The sequence below is a fragment of the Lates calcarifer genome, linkage group LG12, assembly GCF_001640805.2.
Source record: "Lates calcarifer isolate ASB-BC8 linkage group LG12, TLL_Latcal_v3, whole genome shotgun sequence".
Lineage (NCBI taxonomy): Eukaryota > Metazoa > Chordata > Actinopteri > Centropomidae > Lates > Lates calcarifer.
Window position 1 is genome coordinate 10,356,865 of NC_066844.1, and position 23,420 is coordinate 10,380,284.

Here is a 23,420-nt window from a genome sequence, read left to right on the forward strand (position 1 = left end):
GTGCCTTTAATTTACTCAAGGTATATATTACAGCTCCACATGTGCAGAGATCACAGGGGGGTGGTGGGTGGTTAAAAGTCGTGTACCTTTGAAAGAGAAAGCCATTGAAAGCCTGCACTCTGGTCGTCTCAGGGGCTGTGGAGTGAGTGGTTTATAAGGAAAGCTTATCCAGCCATGTAAATATTCCTCTTTTGCTCTCCAGACATTTTGGGGGATGGGGGGGAGTACAGAGTCTGTCTGATCTCTGCTAATGTCATCAGTCACCAATGTCTTAAGTTGTGCCATTCTCTCCAGGCCAGGCCTTTTAGCAGGACTGTCTGAAAGTGTAACTAGTTTGTAATAAACACTCATATATACACATACTCGCACATGTAAGTTTGCATGATATTCACATTTACACCCATGCAGACAAATGCAGAGGTAATGTTTAGCTGTAGCACGTGTTTTGCTTTATCTCTCTCTGGTACGTTCTTGCCATTCATTCCTTTCCTGACATTAAAGAGGAATATCTTCAGATAGCTGCTGTTTAGTTTCCTACTCACACATTTTCTTCTGAAAATATCTGGAGAAATGCTTACAACCACCTTCCTAGCTAAGCAGCAGATAGGTGTCTATCTTGGCAAGGCAGTTATGACATGCACACTGTTTAAAAGTGTGATGGATTTGGAACAGGATTGTGCACTTAGTGCAGCTACAGAGCTACATTTCTTGTGAAATACTCTCTCTCATCACTGCAAGAGCACTAAAATGACCACATACCATATCTTGATGACCGTGTAACCTAAACAAAGACTAAAACCTTCACATAGCAAGACTTTTGAAAGGGTGATTGTCACTAATTTAGCTAAAATTAACTCCAATAATAGCAGTCTGTCATATCACCAAGTTCAGGTCCACTATGACATGCGATCATTCAGCCAACTGTGGCAGTAGTTTAAAAATAGCAAATTTGTTGCAAGCTAACTTTGAAGCTGCTCTAGTCAATACATTAACATTAATAGTGGATGAAATAACTGCAAAATGTGAAAGGGGTTGAAAGTGGCAAACACGTGTCAGAAATCTCTGTCATCTCTACTGAATTTTTTTGTGTCTTTCAGCTAACTGTGTTGGTTTTATTGCCTGCTGATTTACTGTTTTGGTTGATTCTTGCAACTTTCATTAGCATTGTCTCCAGCTGCAGCAGCAGGCTGTTGTTTCCAGCAAACCAGTTCTAAAGAACTTGACTGTACATTACCTGCTCAGCACCAAGCAGCAGACAGACATACTTAACGGCTGCTGAACATTGTGGAGCATTTAGCAAAAGAGATATTTCACTCAGGATTTGGTACAAGACACCAAACAGAGAGCCAATGGGAGAGTGAAAAATGCTGGCTTACTCAGAGTGTGAGGAGTAAAAACGTCACGTTAAAGCAGGACATGAAATGATTCTGCTTCTGTTGGACTCATTACACAGTACAACTCACAGAGATACCGAGGAAGCTGACACCATTATGGCTTGATACTGAAGAATAATTCTTTATCTGGCGTCATATTGAAACTACACAGTGTTTTTGGCTTCTTCAAAAGGCTCCCCTGGCTACACTGGTTATTAAAGTCAATCACCAGCAGAGTGTAAATGATTGTAATGCTGACTTAGACCTCATGCTGAGGTAGCAGAGCTTATTGCTAACTTGATTTGACATTATGTAAACTTGCATTGTTGATCATAGAAAGATCTTTAACCTTATGAGCAGCATTAATATTTATTTCATAAGCTGTACCTAGGCCAAATTTTTTAATTGTAATTATTTAGACAGATGTTTCCGCTTACTTCTACTACACTCAGTTTCTTTCACCACAATATGTACGATTTTCTTTTCTTTTCTCCTGTCTAGTATCAGCATTTTGATCGGTGCTCCGAAAGCCAACACCAGTCAACCCGACATCACTGAGGGAGGAGCTGTGTACTTGTGCCCCTGGAGCCAAACTAACTGCAGCATTGTCAACTTTGACAAGCAAGGTAGGGTGTCTTGTTAAATCTAAATTGATGGTCAGCCTCTTTGTACCTGCAAAGATAAAACTGTGATCTGTCAAAAATCAAGCTCAATATTCAAAATCCAAGGGAGACAATTTTCCCTACATCATAATCACAGCAGTAGCTGGTAACTCACATTGTTCCAGGATGTAAAAATGTCCTTTTCCCAAACTGCACTGTTAAACAGTCGAGACAGGACTGTGTAGTAAACTCTCAGCTGTCCTAACCAACCATAAAAATGGCTGAGGGAAGCTATAGGTAGCATCCAAAGTTAAACACCACTGTGCTTGACCCTGAGGTCAGAAGTGCAGCTCCCTGCCATCTTATAGCTCCTAATCCAACACCTCTCTGTTTAGATTGAAACCAGCCTTTGATGTCTCTCCTGTGTTTTAATGGTAGCTGAGGCTTTCCACCACTCCACCCCTCTGTGAGGTCTCCATTTTGGGGCACAGGCTGTGTTTGGAGTGTTTTCACAGTGCTTTGATTTCCTGCTGGACTCAGGCCCAATGCTGTGAGCGCTCTTTAATTAGGGCAGTCATTACAGGGACAAGGACCCCAGAGGACCTGGGCTGCCCCTGGAAATGCCAGGAAAATAATCACCTACATCACAAATGCAGGAAGCGATAAGGACCACAGTTTGAGGATCACAGGGTTGAACTTCTCGTACCCGGTCACATACTGATATCGAGCTGCGGTTTATGCATACTGAGAGCTGCAACTGTGCAAACTCAGCCTACATAAATACACACCTACATAATGTTTACAAACAGAAACTGTCTCTGGAATGTGATACAATGTTGGAAAAAAGCATACAGGGCCACACACACACACACGGTATGTTCACATACACAAATATATTTACACACACATGCTTTTACATTCAGTAGTCTTGCATTTCCCATTACAGGCCTCTGGATTCATGGTGTGTTTGAGGACACAGGCCAGACTCCATTAACCAAACAGGCACAGTGAGCTGCAGCCAGCAGAGTTTAATGTCACCACTCTGCTACAAACAGCAGGCACATATATCAAAAAAAATATACCACAGTTAAGCTCACAGAGTTGCAGGTATTTTAGTATGATTTCTAGTGCTGAAACAAGGACTAAACATAGGCTTTCTCTTTCAGGCACATTCAAGGCATCAGGTTTTGTTAAATGACTTTGACGATTACTTTTTTTTTCATTGTAGGTGTGACAAAAATTCCACATGTAGAAGAAATTAGGACAGCAAGTCCCAGCATCACAAACTTTTATTTAGTACTTGGACAAGGATGTTAGCAGTTTTTCCAAGTCAGAAACTTGTTTTTACAGTGTTCCATAGGACATAAAGGCAACCTGGCTCACCCACCTGGCTCAAGAGTTAGGTTTTGTGGACCAGGAATAGTAATCAAACTAGAGATATTACTTATTTCTCATTTTTCCAGATTAATTATAAATAGTATGTCATTGAAAGTAAAAACCATGGAAGTGTAATATTGCTGAAGTTGCAAAAGTCAAACCTTTTGCAATTTGGCAGCACACACACACACACACACACACACACACACACACACACACACACACACACACACACACATCCACCACCCCCTCCCTCATCACTGCTCCTTGCCTTCGTACCGCCAGGGCCTCTTCTTAAAACAGATCCTGACAATGAAGTACAGCCGTTTGGGTTACAGTAACAACAAGGTCCAAGTCCCTTTGAGCTGTTTGATGTCTGCCATAGCATGGAGGATGGATTAAGACTGCAGTCCCCGGGAACAAGGCCATAAAATATCCATGTAAAAAGCCAAGAACATGTGGGGAACGCTCTAAAATGAAGCCCTGACAGCACAAAAAAAATCAAACACCGATGACAGGGGGATATTTGACTTAGTTAAAATAGCAACTCCTGACATCACTGAAGTTTCTTCCACACTACAGAGAACTAAAAAACTTTTTGCATATCTGTTTTTCTTCTCCTATGTTCTTTCAGGTGATCGATATTTTTATGTTAATAATGTGAACACTCGGGTTGAGTTCAAATCCCATCAGTGGTTTGGAGCTACTGTGCGTTCCCATGGCAACAGCATCCTGGTAAGAATGGTTCCCTGACTGTCACAAATTCTAACAAATTAACCGTTGATATGTTTTAGAGCACATTATACTCAAACAGCAGTCTCTCATTGGTATCACACTAGCATGGGGTTTTGAGGCTCCATGTGGGGTTGCTTAAACCAGATTGTAAAGATACACTGACTCCTTTGAAAATCTAATACAAAAGTAGAGTCAGGGAGCACTGAATGCAAAGCATGCAGAAGGACTTTTAGTTTGCACATGGGCATGGTGCTAACTCAGCAGAATGCAAAAAAGGAAACACCTTAGGCTATATGTCACAGTCAGCATCCTGGACTGAGGATGCATGAGGACTGCAGTTTTTTTTTCTTTTACAAAGATAAAAGTTGGCTAGTGTATAGTAGTTTAGACTTGCTCTCACAAGGTGGATATGCCATTCTTAAGCAGGGTACATGTACCAACACGTAATCTCCCAAAGTGTAGCCGGCTAACATTATGCTGCTCCTTGGCCATTAAAGAAGGTTTCCCCAGTCATGTTTCATTCATGCCTTGCACTTGCACTTCTTTTTTGAGTTTGGCCCAAAAAAATTACTCCACCCTCCAAACTATGAAATCATACAGAATATCAGCCCTGCTGGTTTCCCATCAGACTGCCTCAGCATGTTGAGAAGACTTGGAAACCTTGACAGAATTTCTGCTATGCTGGTTAAGCTATTCAGCTGTCTCTGCCTGTATTTTCCAGGCTTGCGCTCCCAGGTATTACTGGAGGACCGAACATGACACACCCTTTGCTGATGTTACAGGAACCTGCTACCTCTCTGTAGACAGCCTCAAAACCTTTGTGGAGTATGCCCCTTGTCGAACAGGTGAGTTCAGGGGATTTAAATGAGATGTGAGGGCAGACATACTTAGCCACCATTAAGTTGATAAGGGCAGTGTGTTTGCAAATTTGGTTTAATCCAGTAGATTGGAGACAGTTGGAGCAAAAACAGTCTCTGTAACACACAACTCATAGAGGTAATTAAGGTGCTTTAAAACCCTCAACATATGGTTACTGCAAATTGCTGCAAACTCAAAGTCAAAAAACACAAAGACATGATTCATGATTCATGATTCATTTTGCCAGACTTGAAACAAAAATAGGCTGAAAACAACCCGTGGACATGCGGTGGAAAAGGAAAGGTTCTAGTTTAGGATTAGTCTCGCACATTTTTAAAAAAATTGTTTACTAGCATTAGTAACAGATGGCCTGAAGTTTGCTTATGTTGAATATTCAGAATACCTTATGAAGGTGTCTGTCTATAATTTAGGTCAGCTCTTTAAACTCATCAACAGGACCACCAGGTAAAGTTTAAACTATATAGAAAGCAAATCATACATTATACCGCTTGGTATTGGAACCCACTGAAATGGATGTGGCAGCTTTTTATATTTGCTCACCCTGACGATTTGCCTTCTTTGTGTTTTCTTTTGTTTTCATCTGGAATTCAGCTCTGGGACAATAAATGACTAAAATATGTGACACATATTACACTAGAGAATGCTGCCCTCAAAAGAACAGAATATTTTGTCTTTGGTTTCATGAAACAGATAATGTATTAGTGTTTCCCATGTTTTGTTGCTGTTCACTGCAGAAAGACATGGACCTGCCGGACAGGGCTATTGTCAGGGGGGATTTAGTGCTGACTTCACTAAGGTAAGAGAAATATTGCTGGAGTTTTTGCTGGTTTCTACATAATCACATAGTCACAGTTTCTCTGTTTTGTCTGACGTAAGCAGTGGAGATTACACTGTGTACATCATACTTGCAGAGTTTGTTTTAAGCTCATGATGAAACTGGTGACACTTAGATTCCTTAGCTCTGGCTCCTGTTGTGTGTGTTACAGGATGGGAGGGTTGTGCTTGGAGGACCAGGCAGCTTTTACTGGCAAGGTGAGCTCACAGGAATGTGGAGCAGCATGGCTTTTAAGGAGATACCTTCCAATAGATTTTTTCCTTTGAGGGATCCAGAAAATCAATCCATCATCTTTGTCTGTCAATGGGCTACAATAGAACAACTCCAGAGCCAGAGTTCAAAAGTTGCATATTTTATTTTAACCCCTGATCTTTAACCCTTTGTTACCTTGTTTGTTACCTTCCATGCTATAGGTCAGCTGATCTCAGCCACCACGGAGGAGATTGTTAAGGCCTACTACCCCTCTTATTTTCTCCTGTCAGTTGCCGGGCAGATACAGACCCAACAGGTGCAGGAGAGCTATGATGACAGTTACCTGGGTGAGGACGTACACATGAGACACGTAGACTTATTAAGATAAGATGTATTGTTATTACTATGTACATGTACTACTGCTACTCCTAACAATACTGCTACAAAAACGACAAATACTACTTATGCTACTACTGCTACCACTATTGTGGGACTGCTACAGCTAATACTGCTGCTGTATGTTTTTCTACCAAGTGATCCAAGCAACATATCTCAATAGTAGAATGCCATGAAATTTGAATTGGATATTGATGGCTCCCAGAGGATAATATCTGAGAAGTTAATGAACTTTGAGCTTTTGTCTAGCACCACCATGAGACTGACATTTCTCCTTGAAAACCTTTGATTCTCTCATCACATTCATACTGCCCAGAGGATGCATTCTTTCCATTTTAGATACTTAACCTGCTGTCCACTAACATCTAACACCTATTTTGCAGGACAATATAATGTCCTGATATAGTGCCCTGTAATATTATGTTTGCATTGTTCTGTTGTGTCAGGAGAGTTTGATGGATTCCATCGGCCTCACCAGCATGAACAAAATACTAATACATGTTTGTTAGGCTTTGAAAATGTGATTTATAATGCTGTGAAAACCCTATACAATTCTTTTTTTTCTTTACATATGCTGCACCCCCAGCTAAAAATATGTTCTCTCAACTACGGTGGTGCCTCATGCAAATGAAATTTGTTTTCTATACACGCTAGGACGATGTCTTTGACATGCGTTAGCATATGTCACTGTCCAATTTTCCAGTGTTGATGCATAGTAGTAGGTAGTAGGTAGGTTTTTGTTTTTTCCTGACTACTCAATCTGCCTGTTGTGGGTGTTGCACTTAAAGGTTTGTAGGTTTGTTCTAACCACCAATACTACAAAAACAAAGAAGCAAACAAACAAAAAAACACTTTTTATGCCTTTAATAAATACTGTTACAATCATGTCTAAACTCAAATAAACTCAGGTAACTTGATAGCATGCACTGATGTTGTATCCACCACTTCCAAACTGAATAGTTTTTCTCTGTTTCCTGTTTCTGTCCTGCAGGTTACTCTGTGGCTGGTGGTGAGTTCAGTGGGGATGATGAGGAAGGTGAGGGTCATATTTACAGTACTGAGAACCAAAATGCATGGCTGAGTACAAAGTTTGTTGACTCCCCCTCAAGTCTAATAGTTGCCTACTCACTCGCTGCACATGTGATTGTGTTGTAACGGAGAGGGATTATTAGGTCTCTCAGGAAGCAAAGACATTTAGAAAAAATGATAATTTGGTAGCTGGTCACAAGGCTTATCCAACATTGCAGTTCTTAGTCATATTTTTAAATGACCCCTCCTAACCATTGCCTCTTGCTTTCTTTGTTGCAGATTTCATCACAGGAGTTCCAAAAGGACTCATGCTGTATGGTTTAGTAAGGAGTCCCCACATTTTCATTTTACACAATTTTACAGCACATGCAGTCAAAAAAAAACAAACAAAAAAAACAAACAAAAAAAACATATAAGTGAATTAATTAACATAGGAACTATGAACATATAGTACATGCAGTATAAATCAACAAAGAAAACAAACTTTAGTTGAATAGCTTAGTATCATTATGTATTTTGGCACTATGAACCACAATTTGTAATTAATAATGACTTCTGTCTGTGTGAAAATAGGTGTCCATATTAAATGGAAGGAATCTGAAGTCTCTGCTCAACTTGACAGGAGAGCAGGTATGTGCACATCTGGCTGGAGATTTTCTGTACTTTAGCCTGGCCCCCTATTTTCATATGTGGGTACACATTCAAAGTGGCATGTGTTGAAGATGAAGGAATTTGCCCTGTGGAGGGGAGGCCTATACCAGGGTCAGAGGTCTAGCTTACAGTATGCACAGCCCATGGCTTCTAAAAGCTGTAAATCAAACCCAGAAACAGCAGACCCTGGGACAGTGTTTGTGTTGTCACTGTATTGATTCAGCATGTGCTTTTTTTAAAATGGTAAGTATTAAAAGGAGGTGGCATTGCTCTGGGAGACTCTAGCTGGGCTGTTAGTCATGTGGCTTAAAATATAATCTCATATCAAACAAAATGTCACTAAGTTAGAAGCCTGGTTTAGTTTTGGGAACTTGCTTGTGGGCAAACAAATTACTCATCTGCTGTGTATTTTCATGTGTGAAATGTTTCTCATCAACCACCAACATACTTCCTTTGAAAAAAGTGCAACAGATAAGATCAGCAAACCTGCCACTAAAAGATATGCTCATATTTATTGAAGTCTATCTTGAAACAATACTGATAGGCCCATATGTACAATAAAAGGGTTATTGGTTGTTGTAATTGTTCTGTCTGACCATACTGGCTGCAAAGACATTTTTACACAAAAAAGTATCCATCACTTACACTGAAATAACTTCAGGATATTGGCAGGAGGAAGCACTATGGAAGCTAAAAATATACAAATGTAAAAAGGTGGGCATGTGAGTGTTGTTTTAAGATAAATTTTAACAAAGTGTGGACATCATAAGGAAACTGACTTGTCTTTTACTTACTGTGTAATTCAACAAGGCTTCATAGTGCATACTTTGCAACATATGACCATGCGCACATGGGAAAGCATGTGTCTGAGTGAGTGTGTGTGTTCCATGTGGGAGGTCATCAGTGACTGTTAGAGGTGTCAGTCACAGGGTGGAGGGTGCTGAGTAAACTGTTAGGTAGTGAGAGCGATCTGAGATAAACTCGACGCCAACTGACTCTGCTCTGTGGGTGAATGCTGGTCCCTCTGTGGGTGCTTGGACTGTGCTGTCAAAGTCAGCTGCAAAAACACACCAGAGGGACTTGGTGCAGGAGGACCTGTTGATTTGGTGAAATAAACTTCAAATTGTGTCATTTGATATGCCATTTAACAAAGTGTTTTTTCAAGACATTGATGCCTTTAATATTTCCTCTGCTCAGCCACATTTAATTCATATACTACACAGTGTGACATTAATGTCAGTGTCAGAGTTTTAATGTCACATGGACCAGTTTTTCAAGTTGCACCATGAACTATTTAATTAATGCCTTATTTCTGTGGATCTTTGCTTGATCTTAGCTAGCGTTGATCATGTCTGACTGTGCCTGAATGTGTGTGTGTTTTAAGATGGATTTGACCTTTGTCCTTAGCCTCAGATTGATTTATGTTGATATGAGCTGGGTTGCCTGTGCAATACAGGAAGACAACGGCAGTATTGAGTTTTGTTTTTCACAAGGGTCTCCAAACTCACTCCTGTGTAGCTACACTACAAATCACTTTGAAGTGAGAGTCACCCAAGGATGTAACATGACCCTAATTTATCATACATGGGATGAAATTAAACCGGAAAAACCTAAGCCCCATGAGTATTTTCTGAGTGAGTTTTAAAGGAGTTCGAGGCCCCAAACCTCAGACCCCCTACTACTCTTTGAGCTTACAGAAGCTCTGACTCTGAGCTCCATGAAAAGAGAGAAGAGGAGACCCCAGGGGATTGTGGGATTGAGAGATTGAAGAGGAAAGCTTCTGGGGGTGGTGATAGAAGGTACAAAAGGGAAAAGGGACATGGAGAAAGAAAATGAAAGAAAAAAAATGGATCTGTGCACCATGGTGTGATTAGAGGCTAACTGGGTCTTGTTTGTAATATTTTCCAGATGGGGTCCTACTTTGGCTACGCAGTGGCAGCAACTGACGTCAACAACGATGGGTGAGTGAATGGAGTGACAGTGACACAGATGCTTGCAAATAGATAAGAAAGTGGAGCTGAAATGGGTGAGAGAAAATGGAGAGAAGTGTAGGGACTAAAAGTGAAATGTGAGGTCACTGAAACAGAGGGCAAAAATGGGACTTTTTAGAAGCTTCCCACGCTCGTTTAGTCACCCTGTCACAGCGTGTGTCATGAAAATTTCCCGAACTTCTGTTTTTTGTAGTGTCATTCTGTGTATAGTTTCTCTCCTTGTAAAACTCTTGCCAATTTCACTTCTCCAACCCTGGTGGACACACCCATGAGAACTTTTTCTGGTTTTGTTTTTAAAGTTCTAGAGTAACCCCCCCCCTTTTTTAAATCATCTTTTTATCCTTTTGAACTCATTCAAAGTATATGCATTGCATTAATTTAAATTATATTTGATTTGAAAATGCTTGCCGGTAATTGTACCTTATATGCTGTTATTTAGCTTTTTTATACTGGTAATAATATTTTGTATCATTGAGTTAGAGGGACAGACATGAATGACCCATCATTCCAGTCACCACAAATTACAGTAGATCCATTTCTCTTCAAGGAGTTCAAGTTGAATAATCAAAATATTTTTTATATTTTATAACATGTGACGAGTGATAAATGAACAATTAACCCCGGGATACAGGACTAGAAAAAAAAATCTTTTCAATGTGTCTTTGAGGGAGGATATTAAAAGGGGGAAACTGTTAAAGGGTTAATTTAGGGTAAATTGCCAAATAATACACTTTGGCCTTAAATCCAGTTGAGATATCTCTTCTCCTTCTGTCTTTATCCACATTATTTTGTTCCGGTCTTTGCTTGTCTCCGCAGTCTGGATGACCTGGTGGTGGGAGCTCCAATGTTCATGCGTCGAGGGTCCAGTGGGCGTCTAGAAGAACTGGGCAAGGTATACGTGTACCTCCAGAAGGGCCCTTTGCTGCTGGAGGCAAGCCAGTCCCACCTCCTCGGTCAGCAGGCTTTCAGTCGGTTTGGCACCTCACTGGCTCCGCTGGGTGATCTCAACCAAGATGGATTCAATGGTACTTGTGTTGCATACAGCATGAGTTAAATGTTGGATAGCAGTGACATTAATTGGACAATGGTGATTTTTATTTTGTTTGTATATCATCATTTAATGATTCAACATTTTTTCTGAACTTTGTATGAGTAGTTGATATGACAAGAAAAGTGCTATATGAATGCAGTCCATTTAGTATTTACCATTTATATAAAGTAATGTATCCCAAACACTCTTATACTACTGACTAGGTGAGGCTAATTTGCTTTAAGAGTGGAAAGTTTCATCAGTTTAGGCTCAGTTTTAATGGGCCATGATGGTTTTTGGCCGCAACATTATCATTTACTGGTTTCACCCACTCATATTTGAGGATTTGTTGCCTTGCCTAATAAGATTAATCTGTCAAGAAAATAATAGGTATTTGCAGTACTAATTAATTTTGTAATCTATAACAAACGTATGGTTTGTCAGAAAATTGTGAAAAATTGTGTCATAGTTTATCATTTACTGGTCCACAATGGCATCTTTAGATTGCTTGTTTTGTTTGATCCTGAGAATTCAACTGAAAAATATTTATCTCGCACTGATATAAAGCTGGGAAAAACAAATCCTGACATTTGAAAAGTTGAAACTAGTAAATGGTTTGCTGATCAAGATGGTCAACTGAGTGATTTAATGTTTCGGCAACAAACTAAACTAAGACTAGCTCAGATACTGTTCCAATGTGAAAAACTGTTTGGCAGCACCAACTGGATTACTGGAAGAGTCAGCATTCTATTCAATCAAGATTCAGCCAAGTCTAATGAAGTAAATCACCACTGGCCCAGGAAGAAACTTGACTCTTTCAGTAACTGTTTATTGTGTTCTGTGCTCACTGTAAGCTACTCTGAATGTACATACATACATGAGCTTGTATATGAAAATTTTGAGAAAACATAAGATTCTTCACACAGTGTTTTGCTGCTGTTTGCAATCAGACATGGCCATTGGCTGTCCCTATGGAGGTGAAGACCAGCAGGGATTGGTTCTCATTTATAACGGTCATGCTGGAGGACTTCTGGACATGCCCACTCAGACTCTCTCTGGTCAATGGGCTTCCAACTCTTTCCCAGCCAGTTTTGGCTTTGCTATGCGAGGCAACCGAGATCTGGATCAAAATGGCTACCCAGGTACCCCAGAAAACAGTTCACTACCAGATTTCACAGAGCATTATCTTTCATCTTCTTGTTTGATATCTCACTCACTATCTCACTTTTGCTCCTTGCAGATCTGATTGTCGGTGCTTTTGGGGTAGATAAAGCAGTGCTATACAGGTATGTTAATGCTTTCAGCAGTGTAAAGATAGATGTATAAATAGATTAATAAAGATAAATAAACTGTTTTGTTTATTCTTACTCTTCCGTGGTCTGTGTCTTCAATCAGGGCTCGGCCAATAGTGAGCGCCAGCGCATCTCTCACAGTACAGCCGACCATGTTCAACCAAGAGGAGAAGACTTGTAGGCTGAACACTAGCAATGAAACCACTGATGTGTCTTGGTAATGTTCTGTTCCATAATAGGAAGATTATACACTGTTTGATCCAATACACAATATTTGTCACTGTAGTGTATGTATCTTTAATGGTTGAACAAAAAGCTTAAGGGTTTAAGGGTGGTTAATGAACTCTCCGACAGAATAACAGAACATGGAAAGTCCTGCAAATGTTATGTAACGAACATCTTAGTTTCAATCTCAGCTTTCTAAACTTTTCCTCACGAGAAAGTCAAATGACTTCATGTTTGCCAGTTTCCTGTCCAAGCTGCTCTAAACTACACACTCAGTATTCTTAGATCCAGTGAATAAAAGGGAAAATACGCTCCACTTTCAGTCTCAATGAAGCTCTTTCCACCAGCTCAGTTTAACCATCATATTAAATGTGGAACATTTTTAGACTACTGTGGCAGGCATTTGCCAAACTGGCTGGTGTTTTGGTATCTGCCCAGTAGGTTGATACAAGGAAGTCTTGTTTTTGTATTTATTGGTGTTTTTGTTGCCTTGGAAACAGAGAAGAGGAAGTGGGAGAAAGGTGGAGTAGTTATATGGAAAGATGAAAAGGTGGAGAGGGAGCAGAGTGGAGTCTTGCACTTTAAAAAGGCTGGAAAAGGGTTGTAACTACTTCTAGAAATGAGTCAGATATTGTTTGAGATTAGATTTTCTCAAGCATTAGATACTTTAAAGTTGTAATAAATAAGATTTCCATTCCTGTTTTGATTTGGCGACACCCATGGTACCAGCCTGTGTGGTTTAATAGGACAGCTAGTTTTCTCTGAAATATGACAAAAGAGCAACAGCTGTATATGTTTGAATTTACTGTTATTATCCACTGACCCCCCCACTGATAGATGCATTTCTCATGAATGACTGCGGTCAGCGGCAAGTCAAGAGACAAACCTTGTTGGCTTTTTCTCGTGTTTTGCCAGTCAAATGTTGTTAATGTGAAACAGTGGCAGTAGGATGTCCACTTAGCATTAGCAGTAACTTAGTGCAGTTCTGACATGATGTAAAGAGTGAGCAGAAAACAGTGGGGCTGAAATCTGTGAGATAAAATTACACTAAATAACATTTATACATTGTTTCCCTGTGGATCCCTGATTCTGAATTGATAGGAGGAATGGTGGACTTTGCCACTAGCTATAAAATCTACTATACCGAATGATCATTTCTGAATGGAAATACACTGAATGAACATTGCAACCATAAACAGTATAAAAAAATAAGGTTTCATGAAACTCATTTGAATAATATGTGGAAGTGCCCCAAATCAGTGTAAACACATCTCTGTAAGCTCATTGTGCATATATGTTAACTTCTTTTTTTCATATTTTTGTCTGTGTTCAACCTCCAGTGTCAGCATCACTTTCTGCTTGCTGGCTAATGGGAAGCACCTTCCCTCTCATCTAGGTGAGGCACACACACACAGACACACACACATACCATACACACACACACACACACACACACACACACACACACACACACGCACACACACAGATGGTCCCTATTACCTTGCTTTCTTTGTGTAGCCACAAGTATTCTGGACCTCACTGTGGTCAATTTGGCAGTTAAGATCAAGATAAAAGAACAATCATGTAAATACAGGGTAACTTGGTGGGCTCTTGCAGTTTAGAAAAGTGTGCGTGTGTTTATTTTAAGTGCGCGTGTGTGTTGTCTGTGTTCTCTGCATAGTTGTTGTCATGTGGGCTGCAGCAATGTCCTCTGTGTATTTCCCTATACTCTATGGAAAAGAAAATAGCACATACAGATAATTTACCATAATAATGTTTACAACTGCATGTGTGTGTATGTGGTGAGGCATGTGTATAGTATATCTGCGCAAATGTGTTTGTGTGCCTATGCATACACTGACATGCATTCTTGTTGTTGTACAGTCACACAGATGTATAGATGCATATTCACTGTGTGTCTTTCTATGTGTGTATTTTCAAGGCTTTGTGGTGGAGGTTCAGTTAGACAGTATGAAGCAAAACCAGAAAGAATCCACGAGGAGGACCCTGTTCCTGGACAGTCAGCAGCCAAGTCTGGTGAAGACATTCAATCTTGCCAACGGAGAGCGCTTGTGCCATGACACCATGATATATCTGCGGGTCAGTCACATTAGCTGTGTTTACACCTCAGTGTCAAGCAGACTGATAGAACTGGTGCATATAACAAAATGCTTTTATGTATATTTTTATTAGGTAGACAAGAATAAATAAATACGATAACAAGATGCTAGCAGCTCTGTGAGTGTGTTGAGAGTGTTTGTGAGTGTGTGCTGTACTTTGGCACTGTGATGCTTTGAACTAAATGCTAACATCAGCATTGCAACACACTCATGATAACAATTCTAACATGCTGACGTCAGGAAAGTCTCTGTTATACAGTAATCAGGTATAATGTTTACCATTGTGTATCTGTATTAGTTTAGCGCTAAGCACAAAGTAGGCCTACTGAACCTGATGAGAACTCCATTTTGCAGATATTTGATCATAAGTAGTGGACAACTTCCAATTTTGACCTGATGATGGAGCAACATGAAAGTTAAGGGATCACTGTCATAATTAGAAATAATCCTGAGGGGAACCCTAATATTTGAACCAAATTTCATGGCAAGCCATCCAAAAGTTGTTGATAAGTGTCACTATAAACCCACAAAGTCAACCCTTGTGGTGGCATTAGAGGAAAAGTCAGGGGATCACTGAAGTAGGTAGGATTCCTTCTGTGGGGACCATAAACATCTGCAGCAAATGTTGCTGCAGTTCATCCAAAAGCTGTTCAGAAGTTTTAGTTTGAACCAAAAGTTGCTGCCAGCCGCGATTGCTGCCAGCGTGGCTAAAAACACAAAGTGTACAATGGAAAAAGCAGTGCAAGCTATTTTTGTGGGGAATTTCTTTTGTTATTGTACAACTGGGCTAATGGTGCCATGAGGAGTTTTTGACTACTAGTAACACCATGGAGTAATGTTTTGATAAGTGGGTCTGCTCTCTTTGCTATCTTGTTTGCAGGCACACACATGGACATGTAAGGCAGGGTAGAAGAAGACTGCTACCTGATATAGACACTGATAAAGAATGGTTTTAAAATAGTCACATAATCAGGTTTGCAAATGTTTTATGAGGAAGCACATGCACTTAAGATACTTGTCAGGGGTCATGGATATACACAGCGTGTTTTGGTGAGAAACAGTGACGGTAAACATAACCTGTGTTGTTTATAAGAAAACTCTCATGGGTGCCTTTAAGTTTGGATTGTTTGTAAGGCTAGCGTCTATCTGCTTGGAACCCATCATGCAGCTGTTTCCAGATGACTGCTCGTGTCACTGTAGAAACAGTGCACATGAGCATTCAAAACTATGATTATAAGCACCAGGTTGTAAATAAACTTTCTCCTTTAATTTTAGTCATATTTCATGCTGTCATCTGCAGCTGAAAAACAAAGACAGATAATTTACAAACATAAAAGTATTGTGCACAGGCCAATCATCTCAAGCCTATGCCTTTTATATCTTTCACAAATTTCCTGGTTCTTAATCTTGTGCCAGAGCCCTGCTGGTTTTCATTCGAGCCGTTTAATCAGAGACTGTTTTGCACCTGCAGCACCAGGTGAATGTAATTAACTCACTGGTAGAACAGAGGTTAAAGTCATTTCCTGATGGACAGAGTTTGAAGTTTCTGTTTGAAGTGCTATTTGTGGTGAAACTACTACAGTACCAATCTTCTTGTCACTCAATGGTGACCTGATCAAAGTTAATGTCTGACAAAAACACTGAAGTCATAGGTGTAGATGTTCACTGTAAGGGGATAATGATCAGAGCACTTTGCTCTTTGACAGGATAAGAGATGGTTTGAGTAGAAATCTGTCAGTCCACACATATCTGTCTGTACACTATTTCTTACATGTTCTCTTTCTTTAATGGGGCCACATCATTGTGGTTGGTCTAATAGAATTCATGTCACATCTTAGAGAAACCTAAAACAGACTACATATTCCATTTAAGCCAACAGTTACTGCAACAGCTGCTTTAGATTTCATATAGTGTGACAATGTCTTACTTTTACTTGGAACAGGGTTTCACAATAATCTTGCCCGGAGGATGTCTACACTGATGACAAATTTCTAACCATCTTAGATTTTCTGCACCTCAGTTGAAGAATCAGCTTATTTCAGAATACTGAAAACTGAAGAAAACAGCACACCAGATGGAAATTTATCAATCCATGGAGACAGCACATGGATTTGTGTCATTAACATCAGTAACTCAGACACTTGCATCTTGTTGTTGCAGGGTGAAGAGGAGTTTCGGGATAAACTCTCTCCCATTTACGTCAGTCTCAACTTCAGTCTGGATCCTCATTCCGCAGTGCCCCAGCATGGCCTCAGACCAATCCTGAATTATCAGACAGAACAGCTGATAGAGCAGAAGGTAAGTGTAATGATATAAATTAACTCACGAAACTATAGCCACATTAAAGGCCAGTAACCTTGCACTGTACCCTCCCTGCCCTCCAGCACTCTGCTGTGATATCTGTTGTGATGTAGCACCAAAAACAATAGATATCAATCTAGCAAACCAATCTAATTTTTGACTGATGTTCAATTGGTTATTTTTAGGAGAACACTAAGACTAAGAATAACAGCCTCCGTGTAGCCTGAGAGGTGAAACACAGGGCAAAATACTCCACAAAGTAGTCCACTGCTGGTTGCTAAGTATCAATTACTGAGCTCATAGAGACACCTGAAAGTGACCTAGATACAAATCAACAGTTGTATCAACTCATATCTCCTTTTTATCTGGATGTTGGCAGCCAGAGAATACAAATTCTGTTTAGAGAGATTTTAGTGAGTACGTTAAACTGAAACATAAAGAGTCAGGGAAAAAAAAGGAGTTTGGAAAGTGAGTGGAACATGCCCCCCTCATCCCCAGTGGAAATTATCCCGGTTGATCCACAGTGTTGGATCAACATCAAAATTTGCAATGACAAATATTTCCATTCCTCTAGTAGACACTATTTTTACCTTCTCGGATCCTGGAAGACTTGTAAACTGGACAGCATGATGTGTTACTGTGACAAGTAGCAAATGTTACCTTAGCTACCTTCACTATTACCTTAGCTGTGGCATAACTGCTTATTTAACAGTGATTTCAATGAGATAGCTTATTTCCTGTTCTTGTAATGTTTGAAAACATAAATATAATGCTGCAGTGCAATGAAAATGTTGCCTGATTTTCATTCAGTCAGTCAGTTTGTGGAAAGTCAGAAGAGCAGCTAAGGAATATTGTGATACCGATTAATAATTTTTGTCATTTTTCAAGCAATAATGCCAAAGACTCTGGATCCAGCTTCTCAAATGTGGTTTTGGTGCTTTTCTCTGTCAACTGAAACCTGAATGAACATCTTAAAGCAATTTGAATACATACAAGCAGCATATAAGCAATTTAAATACGTTTCCTTGGGGACATTATATTTGGTATTTTCCACTCTTTTCTGACATTTAGTAGACACATACATTACTTGTGAAAATAATTAGTAAATTAAAGCAATAATGTAAATAATCACTAGTTCCCTAAATTTCCAATCTGGAAATCCTTAAAGAATTGCTGTGTTTCAGTTCTCCTTCGAGGTTGAAATCTCCAAGAATACAAAATGTATTTCTGTTTAGAGTGATGACGTGCATCTGTACCACACTTAACATCTAGACCGCACCACTTATATGGCCACACGCCTTGCATTTTACGAACTAAACAGATGGTCACCACAACCATTACCAGTGGATAGAGAGCAGAACAGATGGCTTGATGAATATTTTCACAAAACTTTACCAAACAATCTACAATCATGTACAAGTGGTTCTTATGTATACAGTGGTTCTCTGTACTATATGTGTTTAACTTTACTCTCCCTACCACAGCACATCTTCCACTGTTTACATTTTGCATGCAGGGCATTTATTTGAAAGGCGAAGACGGAGGTTACGGGCCGCCATTTTAAAACTGACATCAAATGTAAGGGCCCTCTATAATGTTGAACCCCATTTAGTTAGAGGTTGAGGGTCAGGCCTGATAGAGCAAGAGCTGATTACAGCACTCTGGTTTCCTTTGGTGTTTTTTTTTCCTATATGAAGAGTTGGAAAGTTTATGGAGGACTGGCGAGTCATGGCTCTGCAAAAACACAGAGGGAGGACTGACAGCTCCGTTTGGGTGGGGCGGTGCTCAGCTCTCAAACATCTGGTTGTGGTTTGTTTATGTATGTTGTCAGTGGTCTCCTCCACCAAAGCAAGAGCCAGAGTCTGAAAACGTGCACATGTTTATGTGAGTGATATAAGGTAAAGTGAGTATGTGATGTGGGTGTGTGAGTGCGTATGCCATGTGCTTGTAACTTTTTTTTTATTTTTACCGAATACACTGACTTTTTTTTTTCCCAACCCATAAACCTTCTCCTTATGTGAAAGGAATCAGCAGACTTTCTACTGATCACCTTCCCCCACAACGTCCCATCCATTCCCTACCCCCCGGCACAATTTTAAATGTGGACTTTTTCTATTTGTATGTTCCCAGATTTTCAACACAGGAACCACACAGTTAATATGAATATAATTTAATAGAGAAGGGTATCAGCCTTCGAAGAATATAAGAATCATGTTAATGGGAGTCTTAGTACTATCAAAAAATGTATTAATAATGTAACCCAAAAGTTATTCATGAATTTCACACCCTATTATTATCTTTACCACTCTATTAGTCTTTGTTGTAATACAGTTTGAAGATTCTAAGCTTTGGAACTATTTCCCATGATACTTATGATGATCTGTGTCTGAAATCATTGATAGCAAAAATGTCTCCTTCATTCACTATTCTATATATAATAGCCATAAAATGGTTCACTCAATAGTGAGCAGGAAAATTGAGATTTGGACACTTACTAATCATCAGCATTTTGCATCATTACAGACAACTGTAGAGTCACACAATGTTAATTTTTGCATCTGTAAAATGCAAAGCATTGCATTGTGTTGTCCAAGCCATGAAACTCTACTTTTTACATTGCCACACTCAAACGGTGGACAGGAAAAGCTGTGCACTACATAGTAAACAGAGCGATTTTTGACACAGCTAATGAATTACACTGTGGACTACAGCTTGCTTGTTTAAATTTTGGCAAATTAGCGCCATCTAAAGTATGTCAGGTTAGCTATTAGCAGTCCTTGTTTCCAGTGTTTGTGCATGCGACAACCATTATTGCATGGTTGTCGCATGCACTACCTTAATTGCCTCCATGAGCTGTGTTGCACAGCTGCTGCTTCTGTTGCAGCTGTTGACCATATTGATATATGTGCCAAATCAGCAAACCAGACCACAATAACTAATTTCCTGATGTTTTTAGAACATGTACCCATCCCCTCAATCTCATGCAGTATCTGCCTCATGCATAGACTGTAAATAAATATATACATATATTTTTATTTGCAGTTTATATGTATCTTCATATATAGTATATTATATATATATAATATATGGCCTCATGTCTCTCTCTCCTCCCCACATGTAATTCTTCCCTACTCCTTGATATGCAGGCCTCACAGTGTAAGAAAACGTGCACATGTGTGAGTGCCTCTTGTTCATGCTAACATTTCAGTTCACATGTTGAGTAATGCTAGGGTCCATGCTAACAATTTAGCATACACTATGGCGAGTGACACAATACTTGTGTTGTTCAGCCTTGCTGCTCTGTCTCTCCAATCAAAAGCATGCATGTAAATGGAGTGGATTTGACTGCCTTCTACAGGACAGAGTCCTGTAGATTTATATATGTACATTTCAGTGGTGAGAGGGATTAAGGGGAATGAATCACAGCTAAAAATTCTTATTTTGTTGTTATGTTAACCTTTTACATCAGGGGCGGCTGTGACTTAGGAGGTAGAGCAGTCACCCACCAATCAGAAGGTCGGTGGTTCGATTCCCGGGTCCTCCAGTCCGCATGCCAAAGTATCATTGGGCAAGATACTGAGAGAGTTAGAAAGCACTAATGTATAGAACAAGTGCTGTATGAATGGGGTGAACGTGAAGTGTGAAGCGCTGTGAGTGGTCGAAATCTAGAAAAGTGCTATATAAGTACAGTCCATTTACTTTTATATTGTGGCAGTGATGTAACAGTTCATTATAGTGTATTTCATGTTGGCCACAATCCTGACGACACCAACAGTGAAAGCTGTATTACTTAAAATTTTTACTATGTCACACTCCATTATTAGCACTATTAATGGTTTCTCACTAATAGCAATGTCATGTGTTTATGCTCTGTAATTGTTTAAATTAGTTTTTATTGTTATTGGTGGAGTCCGCCTTTCTGCACTGAATTCAAATTGCATAACCTCTATCTCTGATGATTTTCTTGTGATTTCAAATTACTATGATTAGTCTTTTCCCATGATTCCTAGGATCTCTTGCCATGATTGTGGTTTAATTTAAACAAAAAATACCTGTGAACAATACAGAATAGAATGACAGAATCATTTTCTGATGTAAGTCTGTTATATTTGACGGCTGATTACTATCTTTAAAGTCCAACCATAGAGAAAGAGGTTCAGATATTCAGCTTTTGAAAGGTGTTGATACAACTTCCTGATGATTTTTGTAAAATGTACTTTATGGTGCTGTTGAACTGTATTGTATTATACTAAGAAGTGTTTCTATTATTTAGCATATCCTCACTGATATAAATGGATTGGACACAAATAGAATTTGATAAAACCATTCCCATGTATTTAACTAGTGCTATAATTACACTAAGTATGATTTTGATGTCTGTATTTTCATCACTTTTCACCTTTAAGGTGACCAAAAAGGCAACACGTCTATTCCTTTATGAGCTGGAGGGAAACATAGGTCAAATGGGTCAAAGGTATGGAAAGATGAAGAGATGAAAGTGAAAAAAGGTTATAAGGAGGGGGAGATAAGTTGGGACTCATCACTTTATCTCAGTAAGCCCATTACACAGTGTGTGTGCTCTTGTCTGTTTGGTGTTGAATGACCGATACCTCTTGAGTCCTGAATGAATGTAAAACGAGGGACTTGAATGAGGAATCTCCTCTGAAAAGCTGTTAACTATTGCCAGGCTGATTCTTTGCTCTCTGTAGCCCTCCATAGCATTTTTTTGGAATCTAATCTTTTCCATATGTTGGAGAGATGAGGCCATGGCAACAATGACAGTATGGAGCTACATGGGAGACAGAAGAGAGAGAATAAAGCAAAAAGTTCAAGGGACACACTAGAAAAGACAATACCGTCAAATCAAATCACATTTATTTTTTACTGTGGTTTTTACCAAGTCATCTGTCATGTAAGACTAAGGAGGATATTAAGCCCAATTCTGTTTTAAATGCAAGATTTTCACTCTTTTTGATTGAGGCATTTCCACAAAAATGTAATACTTGTTTAGAGATCCTTTCATCCTCTTAGACCTTTGCCATGTTTCTCTGTTCTTCCCTTTCTTCTTTCCCACATGTAAAGTACATATTACTTCTGTTTGGCAAACATGAAAGGGTACGCCTCTCACACAATGTCTTGGCATCTGGTTGTTACAAATATTGTTATAGTTTTGCGCATATATAGAGGATATGTATAGTCTATATCCTCTCTTATCCTTTCATTAAGTCATGAATCTAGTGTGCTGGCCTCTGTAAACATCCTCTTCCTTCAAAGCTTTACTCTCTCCATATCTCTGGACTCTGTTCCCTGGGTACCTCTCTCTCTTTCACCCATCCCTCACTCCTCCCTCTGCCCCCATTTATCTCTGTTCTTCTCTCTTTCTCAGGCCCAGATTCAACTCGACTGTGGAGATGACAACATCTGTGTCCCTGACCTCAAACTGGCTGTTAATGGGTGAGAGGAAATCACCTTTGTATTACTTTACCTGATTCAACAAACAAAACTTAAAACCCCCAGCTATGCAGTGCTAATTTGCCACAGACAATGTGTCTGATGGGTCATTCATCTGATACATTTCAAATGATGCATTTTATGTTTCTGGTTACTCTGGTGGGAAAACAAGAAGAAAGCATAGTTAGCCTAAGCAGCAGTTGCCATCTTGGCTGAACAAAGTTATAAAAAGGAAATTGACTGACAGTGGCCTCTCTTCTATACTGGGTTCCAGGAAATCAGAGCCAACAACTGAAGTGACTAATTAAATCATGAATAGTCTGGAGGTTCCAATGAGGAGAACTTTATTGCTGAATAAAGTCTTGATGGGATGTGTAGGAAGACGCTTTTGTGTGTGTGTGTGTAGGTCAACAAGCTGTAAACTTAATATTGACATAAAATTGACATGGCTAACATGTTAACAAACATTTGTGCATTGAGCAGATACAGAACAACTACAGCTGTAGGTCCAATAATTCATATTCCTTTTAGCTCTGTTTTGCTTTCCATCAACACCTAAGGGAAATACCTGTCTCTTAAGCTGTAAAAAAATTCCCCTATGTTCTCTAGCTAGTTGCTGACTGAATCAGCCTAATGTTTTTTTGCTGGGAAGGTAGCATATTTAGAGTCAAAAACAGCTGCCTGCTGCAGCTGAAGTGAGGTTGATGAGAGCAGTGAGAGTCAACCAAAACAGTTAAGTTGTGATGAAACCAAAACAATGAGCTGAAAGGAGCTAAAATGATCCATAGAGCTGTGGGTTAATCACAACAAGTGACCTATTCCACATATAAGCATTTAATCCATGGTTAATATAAATTGCAGTACAGTACAGCACAGCAGTGAGAGCTTGGAAGCAGGGTATGACGTGCAGCAAAGGACCACAGGCCAGAACCAAACCATGG

General features: G+C 39.6%; 1 protein-coding gene across 1 annotated transcript in view; it reads left to right on the top strand.

Annotated features, from left to right (window-relative positions):
* The window catches only part of LOC108877507 (integrin alpha-5-like), a 37,375-nt gene that overhangs the window by 4,442 nt on the left and 9,513 nt on the right, over positions 1-23,420 (top strand). Inside the window, 18 exon segments of the mRNA XM_018667583.2 lie at positions 1,875-1,999; positions 3,987-4,087; positions 4,809-4,932; positions 5,701-5,762; positions 5,953-5,998; positions 6,215-6,340; positions 7,381-7,425; positions 7,698-7,741; positions 7,992-8,048; positions 9,978-10,030; positions 10,877-11,085; positions 12,041-12,232; positions 12,331-12,376; positions 12,486-12,599; positions 13,948-14,003; positions 14,550-14,707; positions 16,888-17,025; positions 22,415-22,482. Coding sequence (XP_018523099.1) covers positions 1,875-1,999; positions 3,987-4,087; positions 4,809-4,932; positions 5,701-5,762; positions 5,953-5,998; positions 6,215-6,340; positions 7,381-7,425; positions 7,698-7,741; positions 7,992-8,048; positions 9,978-10,030; positions 10,877-11,085; positions 12,041-12,232; positions 12,331-12,376; positions 12,486-12,599; positions 13,948-14,003; positions 14,550-14,707; positions 16,888-17,025; positions 22,415-22,482 — 1,764 coding nt within the window.